This window comes from Nycticebus coucang, chromosome 2 (genome assembly GCF_027406575.1).
Source record: "Nycticebus coucang isolate mNycCou1 chromosome 2, mNycCou1.pri, whole genome shotgun sequence".
Classification (NCBI taxonomy): domain Eukaryota; kingdom Metazoa; phylum Chordata; class Mammalia; order Primates; family Lorisidae; genus Nycticebus; species Nycticebus coucang.
This window is the reverse complement of record NC_069781.1, coordinates 95,141,064-95,162,346: the sequence shown is the minus strand read 5'-3', so window position 1 is coordinate 95,162,346 and position 21,283 is coordinate 95,141,064. Positions and strand designations below refer to the sequence as shown.

At 39.7% G+C, this 21,283-nt stretch overlaps 1 protein-coding gene across 3 annotated transcripts in view; it reads left to right on the top strand.

Annotated features, from left to right (window-relative positions):
- The window catches only part of FRMD3 (FERM domain containing 3), a 293,188-nt gene extending 278,482 nt beyond the window's left edge, over positions 1-14,706 (top strand). Inside the window, exons 14-15 of one of the 3 annotated variants that reach the window (XR_008376912.1) lie at positions 9,521-11,270; positions 14,482-14,706. Coding sequence is in view for 2 of the 3 variants with exons in the window: in XM_053576319.1 (XP_053432294.1) it covers positions 9,521-10,116 (596 nt within the window). In the remaining variant the exon portion in view is untranslated. Of the gene's footprint in view, positions 1-9,520; positions 13,356-14,481 lie in introns of those variants that run through there. The other 2 variants (XM_053576329.1, XM_053576319.1) reach the window with 2 other exon arrangements.
- The last annotated feature ends 6,577 nt before the right edge of the window (positions 14,707-21,283 follow it).

Genomic DNA, 21,283 nt, shown 5'->3' with positions numbered 1-21,283 from the left:
TAGTTTCATTTCATCTCTACACTGCTGCTGTCAGTTGGCCAGGCTTCCCCTGGAGCTGTTGCTGTCAGCATCATAGGACGGCTGCCAGAGTTTCTGCTGTCTCCTTCAGTTAGAACAATGGCAAGAGACAGAGTCTGGACCATTCTGGGATGATCTTCTTAGAGTTAAAACCCTTCTTGGAACCCTTCCCACATCCCCACTCTCCCATTCCTCTTCAACTTTTATGTTCAGGGTTGGCTCATATGCCCATTTCTAAACCAAAGGTAACCAGGAGACTGGAATTACCATGATTGGGTTAGACTAGTCATTTGGGGAGAAACGGACAAAAAGGAGTCAACTGTGAAAACTACCAAATAACAAGCATTTATATCAGACTGGGAGCCAGAGACAGTAGAGGAGAGGAGACTATGGAGACAGAGGTGGCTCAGAATCACTGCTAACAACTGAGAGAGTATTGAATCTCAGAGGTCGAGTGATCAGTAGAACAGAAACAAACACACCTTGTTTTTAGCAATGTGGTGGTCTTTGGAGACTCTGTATGAATGATTTCAGTGGGCTGGTAGGGGCAGCTGGCTGCAGAAATGCAAGGATAAGAATTTCATGAAGCATCCTTGCTAATTCTAGATATTGAAGTCACCCAAGATGATGGCGGGACTATGGGCGCAAGATAGTCAGTGAGGAGAAAGGCATAACAGAGAGCAGATAATGGCCACAAGGAGAAGGGAGTTTAGTCATCAAGGAAGAAGAAGGATGCAGAAAGGAGAGAAAGAAGAATGTCAGCCCTTGCTTCCAGCCTTGAGTGTTGGAGAAGACTGCCTGCAGGTTTCAGCTGGGGGTTGCGATGGGGACACCAGGATTTGAGCTTGTCTTTGTGTCTGTATAGAAGTTTTCATTGTGCATGCTTTCCTGTGCCAGTCATTGTGATGACTTCTCATGGGGTGTATATAGAATGAGTAGACCACTTGGCAGGGATGTTCACAGGCAGGAGGAACATTTCTATGCCTGAAAGTAAAAAACCTCATCTGGAAAAGTAAATGTCATTCTTAGGAATTTTCCTTAAACCTTCAGGATAGGAGTTTCCTTTGAAAAATTGAACTTTATCCTCAACAAAGGGGAGATACAGGAGTCTCATGCAAAGTTAATGGCATACCGTCTTACCAAGTTTTGGAAGTTTGCATGCTGTTTAATGCGAAGAGGAAACACTTTGGACTGATAGCACTTACAGAATATAGCAAAATTTAACGTTTATTTCTGGTTTCTGACAAAAGCAAGTGATGTGTGTATGTGCCCTGTTATCTTGGTCATAATAAGAACCACAAGAGAGCTGACATACAATTAAGTGATTGTAAAATTTATTAGGTAAAACTTTTGAGAGTGCAAGGGGCATGTTAATAATGCTCCAAAGACAGCCGCCATAGAGTGGGACTGGTCAGGCAAATGAGCAGGTAATGACATGGGGGTCAGCAAGTGGAACAGGGTTGCTGACAGAGAAGGCTCTTCCTGCTTAGTAGAAGGATGGTCTCTCTGGGCCTCTCAGACCCCCCCCACCCTTCAGGTACCATAGTCATCTGGAGAAAGCCTGGGCTTGGGAATCTGACAGCACAGGGTACAAACCACCCTTCTGTTGTTTCTTAGTTGCTAAGCCTCAGCTTTCTCACTTCCTTTTAGGAATATGATGATGAACTTTAAACTATCCAGCTATGGAGAAATTTATTAAAAATCTTAATGCCCTTGAATCCTTTTCCTCTCTTTCTACATATAACTTTAAGTGGGACAGTTCGACATAGTCTAAGATGGAGCCACAGAATGCTGGAATCAGGAGGGAGTCTGTTGAATTTTTCAAGTAAAAAGTCCAAGACACTAGCCCTGAAGTGACACATCTAATGTTGCTCAGAGAGCATAGCCCAGTGGGGGGGCCTGGATCCAGGTGTCCTGTACCGGGGGCCACTGCTCTTTCCATGCCATCAGATTTGCCAACTTTGGAGTGGTGGTCTATTATATTTTCTTTTCCCACTCTTCCTTCCCCTTTTCTTTTTCTTACCTTCAACTCAAGAGCACAGCACACTATCCAGCCAGTGTGCTAAGCTGATCAACATAAGTGAATCAATTAGAGTTTAGCCCACCTCAAGAAGGATGGCTCCAGTCAGTAATCAACGAATATGTGACACCAGTAGAGACCTGCCCATTTCATGTGCTTGAGCCATGGTTGTTAGCACTTTGAGATTCAGTGTGCCCCATGAAAACAAAAATATTGTAATGTTCTCTCTACTGTCTTGAGAGGGAACTTATGGAAAATATAGTCTACCCACACTTAACTTTACAGTCAAAATAATGCTCTAATGGCAACATAAGGAGGAATTAGAAGAAACTGATTATAATCAAATAATAAGAATTTCTAGAGGTTTTTCTCAAACATGTTTGACCAGGAGGCAGAATGAAGGAGAGAGATGGGTGGAATGGGGAGGAGGGGGGAACAGGCCCCAAGGGCCTCTCCAGGTATTCGCGGGGTGGGAATGTTGCCACTACAGGAAACTTGACACCTTGGCACTGAGGGTGAGGATGTGATGTTCTGAACTTCTGCACAACTCTTAGCAAAAACCTTTCTTCAATTTACCCAGTGATTACATTCTTGAAAAACTTGAAATTTGTTAAAATCATACCTCAGATGCTTTAGTTTTAAATGTAAAACAGACGTAGATTTTAGATTCAGATCATTTTAAATAGGTGTTTCATCTAAGGTCTGATCGTTGACATTTGAAAGTTGTGTGGGCCACAAAAATAATTTTTCATTTTGTGGGGCCACTGGACATGTCTGTCATCCCTGTTCCCCCACCCACTAATCGACAACAGTTTCTCCAGTCATGGTGACATCTAACAAAGCCTCCATGATTTTCTACCCCTCCTCCCAGCCAAATGGGGGTACCACTGTCTTTATACCACTGCCCCGGAGGCTTAATGGGCATTCCATAGCTGGGTGTCAGCATAGGGATCCTGAAAGGGAACCAGCAGAGGGAATCAGAACGGTGGTTCCCAGTGATGCCATGCTCACTGGGCCAGGGTCAGGTAGTGAGGCAGGAAGTAAGGCTGGAAGAGTGTCTCCTGCAGAGTGAGCCAGTGTGGTTTCAGGCAGATGACAGCAATAATGGCAGATTACAAACAGGAAAGACATTGCCAAGTGGGATTAGAGCTACCCCAAGGAGCCCAGAGTCCAAAGTCTTTCTTAAGAGGTTAGAGTAGTTCAATAAGAATTGCAGATGATCTGTTGTATTCTCATGCCACCATATTCTCCCCAAAGTGCTGTCTCCAATTTTTCTTTTCCCCACACTATCCTTTCTCTTTCCTTGTGAGATAGGGAAGGGTTACTAGTATCTTCCTTTTAGGGTGTTCTGGTGACACCCGTATTGCACTGCTCCTTCATTAAGACCAACATGCACAGGCAAGCTAGACAAGACCATCACTGGGCTCTGTAGCTCGGTTTGAACACATAAATGCTGTCGGGAACCTCAGCTGTAGCATTTGGATTCTGTCACACATATGCTCAGAGTTAGCAGAGAGACTCGGCTGGCTTTGAATAAAATGTGAGCACTGCCCATTGCATTTTCACCACAATTTTTCCGTGTACCCAAGAGGTCTTTTATTTTACCTTAAGCAATGAGAGGAAGAAGAGCTTTTCTAGTAACATCAGTAGCCTGCCAAGTTGTGTTGGGACGTTTGGCCTATCTTAAGGACATGCTATGGTACTGGAATCTATGGGCATGGTAGAGATGGGAATGGGCAGTGTGCACCCTACTTGACTGTACATAGCAGACACTCTGCCTCTGTACACAGCACACACAGGCCCCAGAAACCCCTGCCTGTTTCTCACCGATGACTAGTCTTTTCCATCGGCATCCTATGATTATTACTACTTCACTTTATAAGGTATTTCTTCCAATTAAATAATGGTAGGAGTATAAAACATACCATTATATTGCTATATTAAGAAATAATAATAGTTAACATTTATCGAGTGTTTCTTGTGTGTCAGAAACCATGTAACTATTATCTAATTTTAATTCTGTTTTATAATTGTATATTGAAATCGAAAATATATTATTGAAATCATTGTCATTTCACTTCTAAAACAAAAAGGTTATCAGCCTTAACTGAGCTTTGTGAATATATTCAGGAAGCTTTCAGAAATGGGGGAAGTAAAATTTAACTAAGTAGTGTAGGTAAGCTTATTAATTCTGTATTTCTGGTCTCTCTGGGCATTCTTATTGGAATTAACCAAGCAATGTGTATAGAAAATTTTAAGCATCTATCATATAGATAAATTTCCTTATCTTCTAAAAGAACAATGAAGAAAATATGGATAGCCAACTATAATAAAATTTACCTTTGTATTCTATATCATGGACTTGTATGTGTTGATAAAATGATTTAGTTTGATAATAGTTCAAATGTAGGCTAATATTCTTTGCTGAAAAAAGTAACATCTAATTTACGTAGCTGTTTTTACTGTAGCTTTAATGCAGATTTTACATTTACCCTTAATGTAACCATAATTTCACTTAACCCTCAACCCCTGCCTGATGAGGTAGGAGTTACTTTTGTTTTGTAGTTAAGCAAACTGAGTTTCCAGAGTATTAATATCTAAGACTCATAATATAAGTAACTGACAGAGCTAAGATTTAAAGCTAGCATTGTCCAACTAGTCCCCATCCACGCTACACCATGGTGTGAGCTTAGTGATGAGGGAAAAGTATACCTAACACCCGTACACAGAAAAACTAGGAAAGGAAAGAAAGCATTTGTTTCCTTGCCTACTTTCTTCCTTTCCAGAAAAACAGTGAATATGTCCATTGAGATCAAAGCACTTAGAACACCTGAGCAGCCTGAACTATGAGACTTACACCTGACTTATTACAGCAGCATTTCTGTCCTGGAAGCCTGTGTGCCTAAAATGACCCACGGGAGCATTTTGTGTTGACTACACAGATGTTTTTAAAGTTTGAATTTTGAAACATTTAGATGGAGCTCAGAATGGTCAATTCTTCCCAGTCACCACCACTCCCTATTGTCCAACACCTGGCCCACACCCATGCACATTAGGCACCTCTCTGCCCTTGGAGGCCCTGGCCTTTGTGACCCCTGGGTTAGTTCTTGGAATTACGTGTTCCACAAAAAGCTTCACCCATTGCTAGTGTTCTGTTTTTCCTCCTTACATTTTAGACTTCTCAAGAAGAAAAATAAATGAGGTAAGGAGAATAGGGATGCTAATAAGGATGCTGAGGATGCTGAGGATAGGAGTGAAATTTTATATGGCATGACTAGAAAAGGCCTAACTAAGAAATTGACATTTGATTAAAGACCTTCAAAGAAGGAGAGAATATGAATGTGTGTGAGGAACAGTGCTCCAAGCTGAGGGAACAGCCAGTGCAAAGGCCCTGTGGTGGGAACGTGGCTGGCATGTTTGAGGGACAGCATGGCAGTCTGTGTGGCCAGAGTGGAGTGAGCTCTTGGAAGAGAGTCATCAGGAGGCAAGATCAGAGGGGTAGAGGGGAAGTGGAGTGCACATTGGTTAGGGCCCCAGAAACCCGTGCTGGGACTTGGCTTTTACCCCAAGTAGGATGAAAGCCATTAGAGAATGTTGAGCAGAGAAGCGGCATGACCTACCTTCTGTTTTCGAAGGTGCTCCGGCTGCTCTGTTGGTAGCAGCCCTTACACGGGCCAGGGTCGAGGCAGGGAGACCAGAAGATGCTATTGCAGTGATCTAGATGGAAAAGGATGGCAGCTTGGACCAGGGTGGTATCAGTGGATGTGGCAAGCAGTAGTCCAGTTCTAGATGTGCTTTGATGATAGAGACATAGAAGTTGTCACAAGGTTCATATAGGTGTGACTGGAGGACAGTCAAGATGTTTGGTCTGAGCAACTAGAGGAATGGAGTTGGCATCAGCATTAATACTAAAGTTCGGAAACTTGGGATTTCTCTTATCCTGTTGTTAATAAGGGAGAAGCATAGGAGATGGAACACAGAGGGAGAATGTGTTGAATATTACGAGACTTAAGGAGAAAAGGCCGTGTGTGTGCACAAATGATGTGTGGCAAGAAAAGAGAGCATGCAAGAGCTGTGTGACCACCCAGCAAAGAAGTTAGCAGAAGAGCATGGGCGTGGCCTTTGCAGAGCCATGCTGCTACTGCTCACATACCATGTGTTACCTTCTCTGTGCTCCTGAAGGGGCGGGTACAGTGAGCCTCCTCCTGGGACAGGGGACACCTACATATATAAAGATATTGGGTATTCCAAAAAGCCGTAACACTTTCCATCCTTCCCTACACTGTGAATATTTTCTCCTTTCAGGTTTTATGGAGTATTATATGGTAGTAGACAATTTATGGCTTACATGTATTTTTTACTTTTATTGAGGTGACGTTACATGACATAAAATGAATCATTTTGAAGTGCACAATTTAGTGGCATTTAGGACATTCACAGCATCGTGCAGCTAACATCTCTATCTAGTTCCAAGACATTTTCATCACCTCAAAAGGAAACGTGCATACATTAAGTGGTTACCACTCATTTCTCCCTCCCCAAGGCCCTGACAACCCTCACTCGGCTTTCTGTCCCTAAGAGTTTACCCATCCTGGGTATTTCATATAAATGGAATAATTAGTATGACCTTTTGGGTCTGGCTTCGTGCACGTGACATGTGATTTTGAGGTTCATCCCTGCTGTGGCATGGACCAGTACGTTTCTGGATTTTGTGGCAGAGTAACGTTCCACTTGTGTGGCTAGACCACATTTTTGTTTGTCCATTCATCCACGATCAACATTTGGGTTGTTTTCACCTTTTGACAATTGGAATAGTGCTGCTATGAACATTGGTATAGAAATGTTTTGTTGAAGTACCTGTTCTTGATTCTTTGGAGTTTGTATGCAGTAGTAGAATTTCTGAGTCACGTGGTAATTCTATCTTCGACTTTGAGAGGAATCAACAAACTTTTTTTTCAACAAGCAACTGAACCATTCTCCATTTCTCCTAACAATGTACAGATTCTAATGTCTCTACATCCTTACCAACACTTGTTATTTTCAGTTTTTTAAAAATATTCTCACCATCCTAGTAGGCATGAAGTGGTATCCTATCATGGTTTCATTTGCATTTCCTTTTCTTTTAAGAGTCACAGGCACATAGCAAACATTTAATGAATGATACCTATTAATTAGAATTATGTTATATTAATATTAATAATATCTTTCCACTTTTATCAGAACTCTATACTTTAGATTGATTAACCTTTAAGTTTTTTTTTTTTTAAATCATAGCTATGTACATTAATGCAATCATGGGGTACCATGCGCTGGTTTTATATACAATTTGAAATATTTTTATCACACTGGTTAACATAGCCTTTCTGGCTTTTTCTTAGTTATTGTGTTAAAACATTTATATTCTACATTTAGTAAGTTTCACATGTACCCTTATAAGATGCACTGTAGGTGTGGTCTCACCAATTACCCTCCCTTCACCCAGCCTCCCCCTCCCCTCCCCTTCCTTTCCCCTTTCCCTATATTCTTAGGCTATAATTGGGTTATAGCTTTCACATGAATTAGTTTCATAGTAGGGCTGAGTACATTGGATACTTTTTCTTCCATTCTTGAGATATTTTGCTAAGAAGAATATGTTCCAGTTCCATCCATGTAAACATGAAAGAGGTAAAGTCTCCATCTTTCTTTAAGGCTGCATAATATTCCATGGTGTATATATACCACAATTTATTAATCCATTTGTGGGTCAATGGGCACTTAGGCTTCTTCCATGACTTGGCAATTATGAATAGGGCTGCAATAAACATTCTGGTACAAATATTTTTGTTATAATGTGATTTTTGGTCTTCTGGGTATATATCTAATAGAGGAATTGTGGGATCAAATGGCAGGTCTATTTTTAGATCTGAGTGTTCTCCAAACATCTTTCCAAAAGGAACGTACTAGTTTGCATTCCCACCAGCAATGTAGAAGTGTTCCCTTTTCTCCACATCCACGCCAACATCTCTGGTCTTGGGATTTTGTGATATGGGATAATCTTGCATTTCCCTAATGATTGACAGTGTTGAGAATCTTTTTGTGTGCTTGTTGGCCATTTGTATGTGGTTTGGTTTTTAATGGTATTTTTCATTTAAACTGCTCAGTGATACCAGATGAAAGTTATCAGGAAACATGTGTTGATTTTTGAAAGATAAAACTAGTGATTCACTCCTGCACATCTTAGAAAAAAATCCTGAAATGTGTGCATTAAAAACTGGCTCACTATTGCTTAATGCACCTGGCTGCCAATTTGGTATTGTATTGTAGGTCCATTCTGGAAGATGCACCTTTGATGCTGACTTTATTTCCCACTAAGAACCCAACTCTCAAAAATTAGTAGATGTGGCCTTAGCCTGACAGTAGGTAACTGGAGTTCCCGTGTGTCAATGAGGCATTGAGAAATGCCTCTGCCCCAATAAACTTTAAAAAAAAAATGTTCCTACCATTTGACTAAGCAAACTCCCTTCTAGACATCTGTTTATTGTCAATGAACTAAAAGAAGAGAAGAGAGGAAAGACGCTTTATACGTAAAGATGTTTCTTATAGACTGGGCTTGGTGGCTCATGCCTGAAATCCTAGCACTCTGAGAGGCTGAGGAGGGCGAATTGCTTGAGCTCCCGACTTCAAGACCAGACTTGGTCTGGACAAAAGCAAGACCCCATCTCTACTAAAAATAGAAAAACTGAGGCAAGAGGATAGCCTGAACCCAAGAGTTGGAGGTTGCTGTGAGCTATGACTGACACCATGGCACTCTACCCAGAGCAACAGCTTGAGACTCTATCTCAAAAAAAAAGATATTTTTATAGTCTTTTTTGCAAAGCAAAATAAATATTTGTCAATAGGCAACTAATTTCTTGTATTAACTCAATAGAAAATAATACAAATGGAAATTTATTTGAACATAGAAAATATTTATGTTAAAATGGAAATGAAAGGAAAAAATGTAAACTTCTACATACAATATGATTGCAATTACGCAAAACTGGCCATAAAATTGTACCCAGAAGGAAGATGAGAAAGCAATACATAAAATCATAACGTGATTATCATTGGATGGCAGATTTTATAATTTTACTATAATCCTATATTGGATAATAGTGTTGACTTCTAAAAGACATTGCTCACATTTATAATATGTCATTTAGTTTCCTTTTATTCTTGCAAACATGACTAACATTGGAGGTTTGCAAATCAGAATTACATACCTGAATGTTGTAAATACTGCCAAGCATTTGAGAAGTGGTGATTATTTTGAGTTTAGCATGTTGACCTTAAAACTTATGGTATAGGATCTATTACTAACTTTGTGGAAAGTCAGGATTTCACACAGCAATTTCAAAGATTCCAAAGAATTCCTGGAATTTCTGATTTCATTTCTACCTACAAATGTTTTGTGGGGGAAAAAAATCTGAATTTTAAAATTAAGAAAAAAATGTCTCTTTACAGGTGTTCCCTTGCCCAAAGAGGACACTTCTGCCCCCTTGATCTCCAGCTCTCCAGTGAAGGAAGCCCAGGAGTATGAAAATCCCCCAAGCGAAGAGGAAGATAAAATAAAAGAAGAGCCCCTAACCATCTCTGAACTAGCGTACAACCCAAGTGCCAGCCTGCTCCCCACCCCTGTAGATGATGATGAGATTGACATGCTCTTTGACTGTCCATCCAGACTTGAGCTGGAAAGAGAAGACACAGATTCGTTTGAGGAACTGGAAGCAGATGAAAATGCCTTTTTGATTGCTGAGGAAGAGGAGCTGAAAGAGGCTCGCCGAGCTTTGTCGTGGAGCTATGACATTCTGACCGGCCAATTTCGGGTGAACCCGCTGGTCAAGAGTTTCTCCCGGCTCCTTGTGGTGGGCCTGGGACTGCTGCTCTTTGTATTTCCCCTGCTCCTCCTCCTTTTGGAGTCAGGTATTGATCTCTCCTTCTTGTGTGAAATCCGCCAGACACCAGAGTTTGAGCAGTTTCACTATGAATACTACTGTCCCCTCAAGGAGTGGGTGGCTGGGAAAGTCAACCTCATCCTCTATATGCTGGGCTGCTCATGAAGCAAATATCTCATACAACTAAGGGCTATATTCAATACTAGTGATTTTTTTTTTTTTTTCAGTAAAATCCTGGTTCTGAATTGTCATGGGGCTGTCCACAGGTGTTCCTTACTCATAACCTTACTCCAATCCTTAAGTTAGCTTTTCATAATTCACTACACTTAAATAAGTCAATCAAATACAATTATTTTAGTTACAGGTCAGGGAATAACCTTTCAGTATCGAAAAACAAGTTGATTTTTTTTTTAATTAGAGGGTAGACATGTTCCTTACCAATTATATCATGATAAATAATACCTTTGACTGAATTAGATTATTCTGTTTCTAACAGTTGGCACCATTACAAGTCATAAGGTTCAGAATCAGAGTTTTAGTAAAAATCCAAGAGAAAGTGTTTGAATATAATCCTTAGTGAAAACAACGTCCTCTAACCAATGCCTATACGACTAAATTTATGCTGGGTTTAGTTTTTGTTTTTTTAAAAATATTTTTATGTGTTCAAACTATTTTGGTAAATTTTTAGCAAAAAAAAAAAAAAAACAAAAAAACCTGTTCGAGTTATTTACATGTACAGATTGTAAGACTAATGTGCAAAGGGTATATCGGGAATTTTTAAATGGTTTGTTTTTAAAGATATTTTTGGCCAAACAATCCCATAATTTGGTATTATCTGCATATGAAATAGAAAATGGGTAGAAAAACATGGTAGGAAGGAAGCTCCTCAATAAAACAGACGATGGAACTGGAGGATGTGGAAGTTGAGAGCAACAGGTGGCTGCAGGGTGGTCCATGTTTCAAAGTATTGGGATGAGAGCACTTGTTATATTCCCTTGTATTCTGTCCAGACATCTTGGCTGGGGAAGCAGAATGTTTTGAAAAGAAAGTGAAACTTTAAAGGAAAACAAGTAAAGGATACACTAGTTAATTGCATACTCATGTTGCATATTAACCAGAGCAGAAACAGATAGGAACTGAACAAATGGAAAGTTGCAAAAAGTTCTGGTGAGGCTGGTCAGTAAGTGGTACGGGCAAACAGTCGTGTACGAAAGTGATGGTGATTCGAGGCATTCGCTGATGTGGAGAACAGTACACTCACTGTTGGAGTTAACAGGAACATGTTTAATGGACCTAAATAAAAGTGAAAGAACTTTCAGGTAAATTTTTGGGTCCCTCTTACCATTTGTTGTGATTCTGTGGAAGAAATTTCTGAAGTATCTTTGTATGTGTGTGTGAGAGGGAGAAGGAGAGGGAGAAGGAGAGAATGGCTTTTCAACTAATGTCAATGATGATCCTTTTTTTGGTCATTGTACTCCTTTCACGTCCTGGTTTCCTTAAGATCTTAACCCATTCATAATCGGGACTTCCATTGAGAAAATGGAGAGGGCTTCTCAGATGAAATTCAGCTTGGGCAAAGTCGTGACGGAACCCTCTCCCCAGTCAGTAGAGGGGACAAATGCTCTAGTTAGTACCTTCCTTCATACCATTAAACCCCTGACAGAAAGGGCCCAATGCCTTCCCATGAAGAGCACTTACCAATATTGTGACATTAGGGAGAAGGAAAAGAGTCCCAAGCTTATGATGTGGAGCATAGAATTTCTCCATGGATCAAAAATGTTCCATTGTCTCCATTGACAAAGATATAGGGCCCGCTTGTAATCTCTCAGAGAGAGATTACAAGAGTAATCTAATGATACTCCAACCCTGTCATCACTCTATGTATAATTTGCAAATTGGGCATTCCAATCTCATTTATTCAATGAAGCTCCTAGTGCTTTATTAGTTCATTTTAAATGTACATTTTGAAAGTCAGTTCACGAAGCCTTCAGCTGAGCACATGCCGTGTTTGCTATTCAGTTTGCAGGGTTTTATTTTTCGTGTACTTTCACTGATTTATTTTGCTTTTTAATAAAGAATGTTTAATACCTGAAATTTGATACTAATGTAGAAATATATTTTCTATCACTGGAGCTTTCAACAGTTTATTTAGGAGGCTAGAAGGTAGCCAGCTTTGACCTTGAAGACTTCATTCTTCCGCTTCTTTTCTCATGTGACTTCTAAGTCATGCTCCCTGACCTAAGGGCACTTTGGCATAGTCTGCACAAAATCCCCTTATTATTGTGCAACATATAATTTCTTTGAAGTCTAACCACAACAGAGCATCTAGCCTTCACTCTTTTAAAATAATATTAAATAATATTTTATAAAGGATGGAAGTCATATATTTTCCATTGTAAAATATTTGAAAAATATGACAGGATAAATATCACACGTAATCCAGCCATGCATACATTCATTCAGAAGTGGTAAATATATTATTTTAACATTCCCAGCTAACATTTATTTTCTTTTATGCAGAAACTTCATTGAATAGAAATGTTTTTTCAGTGAATGAGTTTACAGAATAGGGTCTGCCGAATTTAAACAATACCCATCAAAAGTCAAAGCGGGATCCTGAAATGCCATTTGCTCAGCATAGACTCAGACCCTTTTAGAAACATTCATTTAAGTTTTGTTAGAAGATAGTCACCCGTTGCCTGAATCAAATGAGGGAAACACTGCTTCCAAAGATGGACAGTGTGTGATATACTGAGATGCAGAGTTCTCAGCAAGTGTGTGAGTATATGTATATTCCATATTATTGGTATATGATGTGTGTTTATATATGAATCTGTATATATGTGTGTATTTGTACAAATAGAGCTAATAGCCCCTTCATACATAATTGTACTTATTTTGCCTCTACTGAGGGATGTGTGACATATTATTATTCCTTTCCTCCTCAGATAATCATGGTGGGTAAACCCTACACACTTAAAGGTTGAAATTTTCCATGCAAAAAACTGAGTGTATATTTATATATATATATATACGTATATATACACACACACTCTCTTATATGGCAAATACATATACACACACAATCTTGTCTTTAGCGCCACTATAAGTTGGATCATGACAACCGTAGGTAAAGTGTGTATTTCTGTCTGTGCTTGAAACATATTGTAAAATGTTATGTATTTGGAATATATTTCGTGGTTTGTCTAATACTTATAAACACAACTTGGGGTGAATTCACAATGAGTTGATTTCTTTGAAATACTAGAGATATGGGGGCCACATTACTGTGATTGGAGCCTTACCTTTGTATAGTGAAATTTGCATTTCTATGTCAATATCTAGATTGTTTTATATGTTAATATGGTGGCAGGAATCCATAATAAAAGTCCTCTGGGGTAAAATATTTTTTGCAATCATTCAGTTTTATTTAATGTAAAATTGTATAGTCAGCCTAGTGGAAACTCCAGAAGGACCATGAAATGGGTTCAACATATAATGGTTGATAGTTCAAAAAAATCCATGTACTAGATGATATTAATCCTTTGCAGAAGTCACCCAGGCCCAGAGCAGGAATACTAGCACTGGAAATTCACTCAACTATAAAAGGAATCTATGTCCTAATTAAAGATAAATAGAGAAATGGAAATGCATAGAAAAAATAGAAAAGGGGTATTCTGACTGACAGGGAGAAGGGAGGATTTCAGAGTGGTAGAAATCTGTATGTCATTACAGACCCCTGTCAAAAGGGTTCTTTCTGTGCCAGAGAGGGCTATGCCAGACTCTCCACCATACAACACTTGCCATTAAACCTCTCTTCCCATTTGTCCATGGGTCCCGGAAGAATCTTAGGATTCCACTGCTGTCCTTCCTTTTGTATAACACAGCCTTGACAGGTCTCTGGCTAGCTTAGGCACAAAGCTAACCCCTCCACACCTGACAGGTAAGCTCCAGGAGGTGTTACTTTGAGTGACACACAAGAGGGGGCCCTCTTAATAGTAGCGATACCATTGCCGTCAAGCACAATTGGTCCTCAGCTTTGGTTGTCTCTTAAGTCTGTCAAGTTCTTATTCGGTAGTCCTCAGACATGCCAACTAGAAAACAGGCAAGAAGAGGAGCTGAGGGGTTAGAGTTCAGGAGTTGAGGTAGTTATGATCTTTGGCAGCTCTAGCCAGCATCTTTGGTGGCCCCAAAGGCTCACACAAGATGGCCCTTGCCACTTATTCATTGAGCTCCCCACCTGACCTCACCTTTTAGGGAAAACTCTTTCCTTTTGTTCCAATGTTTTCTGCTCAGCCAAATAGAGAAAGAATCTCCCAGCCACCTTCCCAGTGTGGAAAGAAAGTGCAGGAGGGCGGCTTCCACCTCCGGGGCGACTTCTGGGATGGTGGTGGTTGAAGGGGCTGAGTCCCTTTGGGCCATCTTTCTCTATTGGGCGGAGGCAGTGTGCTAAAGTTCCCTGCTTACTTGTCCTTCCTCCTTCTTCTCTCTCTCTCTCTCTTTCTCTTGGACCTGCTTTTGGGCTTCCAGTCTCCATGCAGTAAACAGACCCAGCAGGACCTTCTCATGGTGGGCTCAGCCAGGACCCGGCTCTCCAAGTTCCAGTGTTGGTCTTTGGGTGGTAAGTTCAGTGAACTCCACCCAGAGGGCTATGCTGTCATCACTTCAGAGAGGAAGAAGGAAACCTCACCTGTGTTGAGCCTCAGATCAACACCTGTGTTCTCCAACACATTAATAAAGCTGATTTTCATCGTCTTCTGGCCACTGTCTGGTGTCTACTGGGAACAGGTGTGGTGGTGGTGGGGAGGGGAAAGGATGGTGGTCAATGTTTGGGATTTCTGTAACCTCCAGTGTTGCAAACTTGGAAGGAGTTGAGAAGGATGCTCCTGGCTGAACTTTGGGCATCAGAAGATGACTGCTAATGACATTGGCCCTGATGGTCCTTACCATTGGGGGAGAACTTTGGAGTTGATATTAGTAAAGAGTAGAGTTTTGGTTGGAGTCATACATGCCTATTCACTACTTTTAGCTGATACTTACCCGAAATACCCCTTTGGAAATGGAACCAAGGCCATTTTCCTTGGAGTGTAAATGAAAACGTTTAGCAGGACAAATATATGCTTTCCTTGAGTACTATTGAAACATGACTTGGAAAATTCCAGCAGTGTCTCCCACCAGCATCCTTTGCCTCCATTCCTCCCATCCACAAAATTATAATTATGATCATTGAATTTCCAAGGAGACTGCTCTGCAAGGGTGAGGGCCCACTAACAAACCTTTCTCCTCTGCTTGGCAGCTACGGTCATCATAAGAAGTTAAAAACCCTAGTGTTCTGGTTGAAGCATCAGTCTCCTAGAATTTCCTTGGTGTGAATCACCCCCCTCCCTCCTTAATCAGCCGGAGTTTCCTGATACCCTTGAGCTTCTGGTTCTGCAAAGTTGCAAACCAGACCCTGAGCAGAGGTGGCCACATAAAGGTACTGCTTCCATATAATTTGTTCCCCAAACCAGAACTCTTTTGAGAGTGAAAGGGGTGTTTCTCATGATTATGTCATAGCAACAGGCATTAGCTAGGACTCTTGCAGACACTCTCTTTGCTTAATCAGCCAGGTGCCTTCTTCTAACAACTCTTTTATCATGTTCTCCAGTAATATTGACAAGGTGAAATAGGGAAGGACTGTTGCCCTATAGCTGCAACTCTCTTATTTGTCATCATTAATCAGATTAAAAATCACTAAAATAATTATGTGTTTTGGTGTAAGATTATTAAACACAGATTGTTATAAATAAAACTTTCATGTTAATATGTAATGAATACACTTGTTTACTATTAATAATGCTTATTTTCTTGTGCAGTGTGTGGTAAGTAGAAGATTAGAATGATCTCATTGCTGTCTTTAACTCCATACTTCTGTTTTTGACATTTATGTTCTGCACATTCCGAGCAGTAATGACCAGCTTAATTGTGAGCAACTGATTCACACCAAATACAGTCAATAATGAGTTTTACACCTGAAAAAAAAAATAATGAGTTTTACAGAAAGCCAAGTCGATCTAAGAAGTGCCAGTTTTCTGGACACTTGTTGGATATTAAATGTCCATACACACATTACATGACACCCTTGACACCCTTGCTTGGTTCACATTACCGATTACCATGTGAACCAAGCACTATAAGTACAAGGAATCTCAGTTAGAAAGCTGCCTCCCCAGGAAGTCTGCCCTAACACACCAGATGTTCTCACATCTCCGCCTGTCTCAGAAGGGGTAGGGATACACATACACATTTCACTCCAAGTCCTCCAGTTTTTCAAAGTTCTTATGGTAGAGGATAGCAGCTAATTACCTGGCACAGAATTAGACTACATTTCTTAGCTCTTTTCACTTTCTGTGTAGTTAGGAATGACCATATTTCTGAATTATGGCCAATGAAAGTTGAATGAGAAATGATATAAATTGCTTTCAAACTTTGTGCCAGGTGTGAGTTTCCATCTGTCACCGTGGTGACCTTTAAGCCACCAGTTGAGGATGGTAGAACTGTCAGCAACTTGGATCCTTGAATGGCTTCGTGGAGCAGAGCACCCTAGTCCATTTTGTGCTGCTATAATAGAATATCTGAGACCAGGTAATTTATAAAGAACAGAAATTTATTGGTTCATGATTCTGGAGACTGGAAAGTCCCAGGTTGAGGGGCCAGCATCTGGTGAGAGCTCTCTTGCTGTGTTATAAGCAAGAAGGGATCTGTGTGTGTGTGTGTGTGTGTGTGTGTGTGTGTGTGTGTGTGTGTGTGTAAGGGGGTGGTGTCAAAGGCTTCATCAGGGATCTACTCTCTCTTTTTTTTTTTTTGTAGAGACAGAGTCTCACTTTATGGCCCTCGATAGAGTGCCATGGCATCACACAGCTCACAGCAACCTCCAACTCCTGGGCTGAAGCGATTCTCCTGCCTCAGCCTCCCAAGTAGCTGGGACTACAGGTGCCCGCCACAACGCCCAGCTATTTTTTAGTTGCAGTTCAGCCAGGGCCGGGTTTGAACCCACCACCCTCGGTATATGGGGCCGGCGCCTTACCAACTGAGCAACAGGCGCCGCCCAGGGATCTACTTTCTTGATAATGACATTAATCCATTCATGAGGGCAGAGCCCCCAAGACCTAATCACCTCTTAAGGGTCCCACTTCTCAACGTTGTTGCACTAGGGATTAAGAGAATAGAAAAAAACAATAGATAAAATTTATAAAACAAAAAGGTTGTTCTTTTAAAATTGCCAATGAAATTGAAAACATTATTCAGATTGACCAAGATAAAAACAGAGCACTTCAGTTGTTAAAACCAGGAAATAGAGAATGTCATTATAGACTTTATAGAAATAAAAAGAATGTAAGGAAATACTATGAATAATTGTATAGCTACAATTTAGCTAACCTAGACAAATAGAAGAATTTCTTGAGATACACTAAAGAGACTTAGGAAGAAATGGAAAATTGATAGATTTTCTGTAACTTAGATATGTAACATATTAAAAGATTGAATTTGTGATAAAAAGTGTAGGTCCTGATAGCCACACTGGTGAATTCTACCAAACTTATAAAAACAAAAAAATACTTTACAAATTCTTCTAAAAACAGAATGAAGAAAATGCTCCATTTACTCCGAGGTCAGTATTCACCCTGATATAAAACCAAAGACATTACAAGAAAGATAAAGTATAAACATATTTTTGGGGCACAGATGGAAAGATCCTCAAAAATATATAAATGAATTGTATCCAGCAGAATATGGAAAGTACCAGGATCAGACGGGATTTATCCCCAAAATGAAAGGTTATATGAAAATCAATGAAATACACTATATTGGTAGAATAAATGATAGAAACGGCATGATCATTTCAATAGATGTAGAGAATGCAGTTATCAAAACATAAAACTCCTTCACAAAAAACAAAACCAAAACCAAATCAAAAAAAAAAAAGAAAAAAGAAAAAGGCTCAGTGCCTGTAGCTCAAGCAGCTAAGGCGCCAGCCACATACACTAGAGCTGGCAGGTTCAAATCCAGCCAAACAATAATGCCAACTGCAACCAAAAAATAGCTGGGCATTGTGGCAAGAGAATCACTTAAGCCCAGGAGTTAGAGGTTGCTGTGAGCTGTGATGCCACAGCACTCAACTCAGGGTGACAGCTTGAGGCTCTGTCTCAAAAAAAAAGGAAGGAAAAAAACACTCAATGAACTTGGAATTAAAAAAAGTTCTCTAAAATATGACAGTGGAGCTTTAATAGGGAGTGCGTTGAAATTATATATTGCTTTGGGTAGTATGGACATTTTGATAATGTTGATTCTTCCTAGCCATGAGCATGGTATGTTTTTCCATTTGTTAACATTTTCAGCTATTTCTTTTCTTAGAGTTTCATAGTTCTCTTTATAGAGATCTTTCACGTCTTTTGTTAGGTAAATTCCCAAATATTTCATCTTCTTTGGCGCTACTGTGAATGGGATAGAGTCCTTAACTGCTTTTTCAATTTGACTGTTGTTGGTGTATATAAAGGCTACCGATTTATGAATGTTGATTTTGTAACCTGAGACGCTGCTGTATTCCTTGATCACTTCTAGGAGTTTTGTAGTAGAGTCCCTAGTGTTTTCCAGATACACAATCATATCATCTGCGAAGAGCGAGAGTTTGATCTCTTCTGACCCTATATGGATACCCTTGATCGCCTTTTCTTCCCTAATTGCGGTGGCTAAAACTTCCATTACAATGTTGAAAAGCAATGGAGACAATGGGCAGCCTTGTCTGGTTCCTGATCTGAGTGGAAATGATTCCAATTTAACTCCATTCAATATGATATTGGCTGTGGGTTTGCTGTAGATAGCCTCTATCAGTTTAAGAAAAGTCCCTTCTAGACCAATTTTCTTGAGTGTTCTGATCATGAAGGGATGCTGGATATTATCAAAAGCTTTTTCTGCATCAATTGAGAGAATCAAATGGTCTTTGTTTTTTAATTTGTTTATGTGCTGAATTACATTTATAGATCTTGAAAAAACATTACTTCGTTTTATATGGAATCAGAAAAAACCTCGAATAGCCAAGACATTACTCAGAAATAAAAACAAAACAGGAGGAATCACACTACCAGACCTCAGACTTTACTACAAATCGATAGTGATCAAAACAGCATGGTATTGGCACAAAAACAGAGAAGTAGATATCTGGAACAGAATAGAGAACCAAGAGATGAATCCAGCTACTTACCACTATTTGATTTTTGACAAGCCAATTAAAAACATTCAGTGGGGAAAAGATTCCCTATTTAACAAATGGTGCTGGGTGAACTGGCTGGCAACCTGCAGAAGACTGAAATTGGACCCACACCTTTCACCATTAACGAAGATAGACTCTCATTGGATTAAAGATTTAAACTTAAGACATGAAACTATAAAAATACTAGAGGAGAATGCAGGGAAAACCCTTGAAGAAATTGGTCTGGGTGAGTATTTCATGAGGAGAACCCCCCGGGCAATTGAAGCAGCTTCAAAAATACACTACTGGGACTTGATCAAACTAAAAAGCTTCTGCACAGCTAAGAACACAGTAAGCAGAGCAAGCAGACAGCCCTCAGAATGGGAGAAGATATTTGCAGGGTATATCTCTGACAAAGGTTTAATAACCAGAATCCACAGAGAACTCAAACGCATCAGCAAGAAAAAAACAAGGGATCCCATCGCAGGCTGGGCAAGGGATTTGAAGAGAAACTTCTCTGAAGAAGACAGGCGCACGGCCTTCAGACATATGAAAAAATGCTCATCATCTTTAATCATCAGAGAAATGCAAATCAAAACTACTTTGAGATATCATCTAACTCCAATGAGACTAGCCTATATCACAAAATCTCAAGACCAGAGATGTTGGCGCGGATGCGGAGAAAAGGGAACACTTCTGCACTGCTGGTGGGAATGCAAATTAATTCATTCCTTTTGGAAAGATATATGGAAAACACTCAGAGATCTAAAAATAGATCTGCCATTCAATCCTGTAATTCCTCTGCTGGGCATATACCCAGAAGACCAAAAATCACAACATAACAAAGATATTTGTACCAGAATGTTTATTGCAGCCCAATTCATAATAGCTAAGTCATGGAAAAAGCCCAAGTGCCCATCGATCCACGAATGGATTAATAAATTGTGGTATATGTATACCATGGAATACTATGCAGCCTTAAAGAAAGATGGAGACTTTACCTCTTTCATGTTTACATGGATGGAGCTGGAACATATTCTTCTTAGTAAAGTATCCCAAGAATGGAAGAAAAAATACCCAATGTACACAGCCCTACTGTGAAACTAATTTGGGACTCTCACATGAAAGCTATAACCCAGCTACAACTTAACAACAGGGGGAAGTGGGAAAGGGGGGGGTGGGTAGAGGGAGGGGAATCGGTGGGATCACACCTGTGGTGCATATTACAGGGGTATTTGCGAAACTTGGTAAATGTAGAATGTAAATGTTTTGGCACAGTAACTGAGATAACGCCGGAAAGGCTATGTTAACCACTGTGATAAAAATGTGTCAAATGGTTTATGAAGTGAGTGTATGATGCCCCATAATCATATCATTGTATACAGTTATGATTTAATAAAAAAAAAAATAAAAAAAAAAAAAAAAAAAGTTCTCAATCTGGTAAAGGCTATGAAAGTCCTACAACTATCATACTTGGTGTAAGGCTGGAATAAGACAAGGATATCTCTGGAATAAGACAAGGATATCTCTCTTCACCATTTCTATTCAATGTCGTACTGCAAGTTGCAGCCAGGGCAATTAAGGAAGAAAAGGAGATAAGGGGCATCTAATTGGAAAGGGATAAATAAAACTAGGTATATTTTCCCATGAAATAAAATTGTATGTAGAAAATCCAAAGGAATCCACAAGAGTAATTTTAGAAAAAGTAAAAAAGAAAAAAATGAGTAATTTTAGAGCTAACAAACAAGTTTAATAGGGTTGCATGATACAAGATCATGATAGTAATTACATTTTTGTATGCTGGCATGGGACAATCAGAAACTGAAATTAATAATACAATTTCATTTACAACAGTATCAGAAACAATAAGACATTTAGCAATAAATTTAACAAAAGAAGTACAATACTTGTACATTGTGAACAATGAAACTGAAAAAATAATTAAAGAAGATCTAAATAAATGGCAAATCATTCCCTGTTTATGGATTGAAAGACTTAGTGTTGCTAACACAGAAACCCTCCTTAAATTGACTTGCAGATTCAAGGCAAAACCTATCAAAATCTCTGATTCCTGTTTTGTAGAAATTGACAAGCTAATTCTAA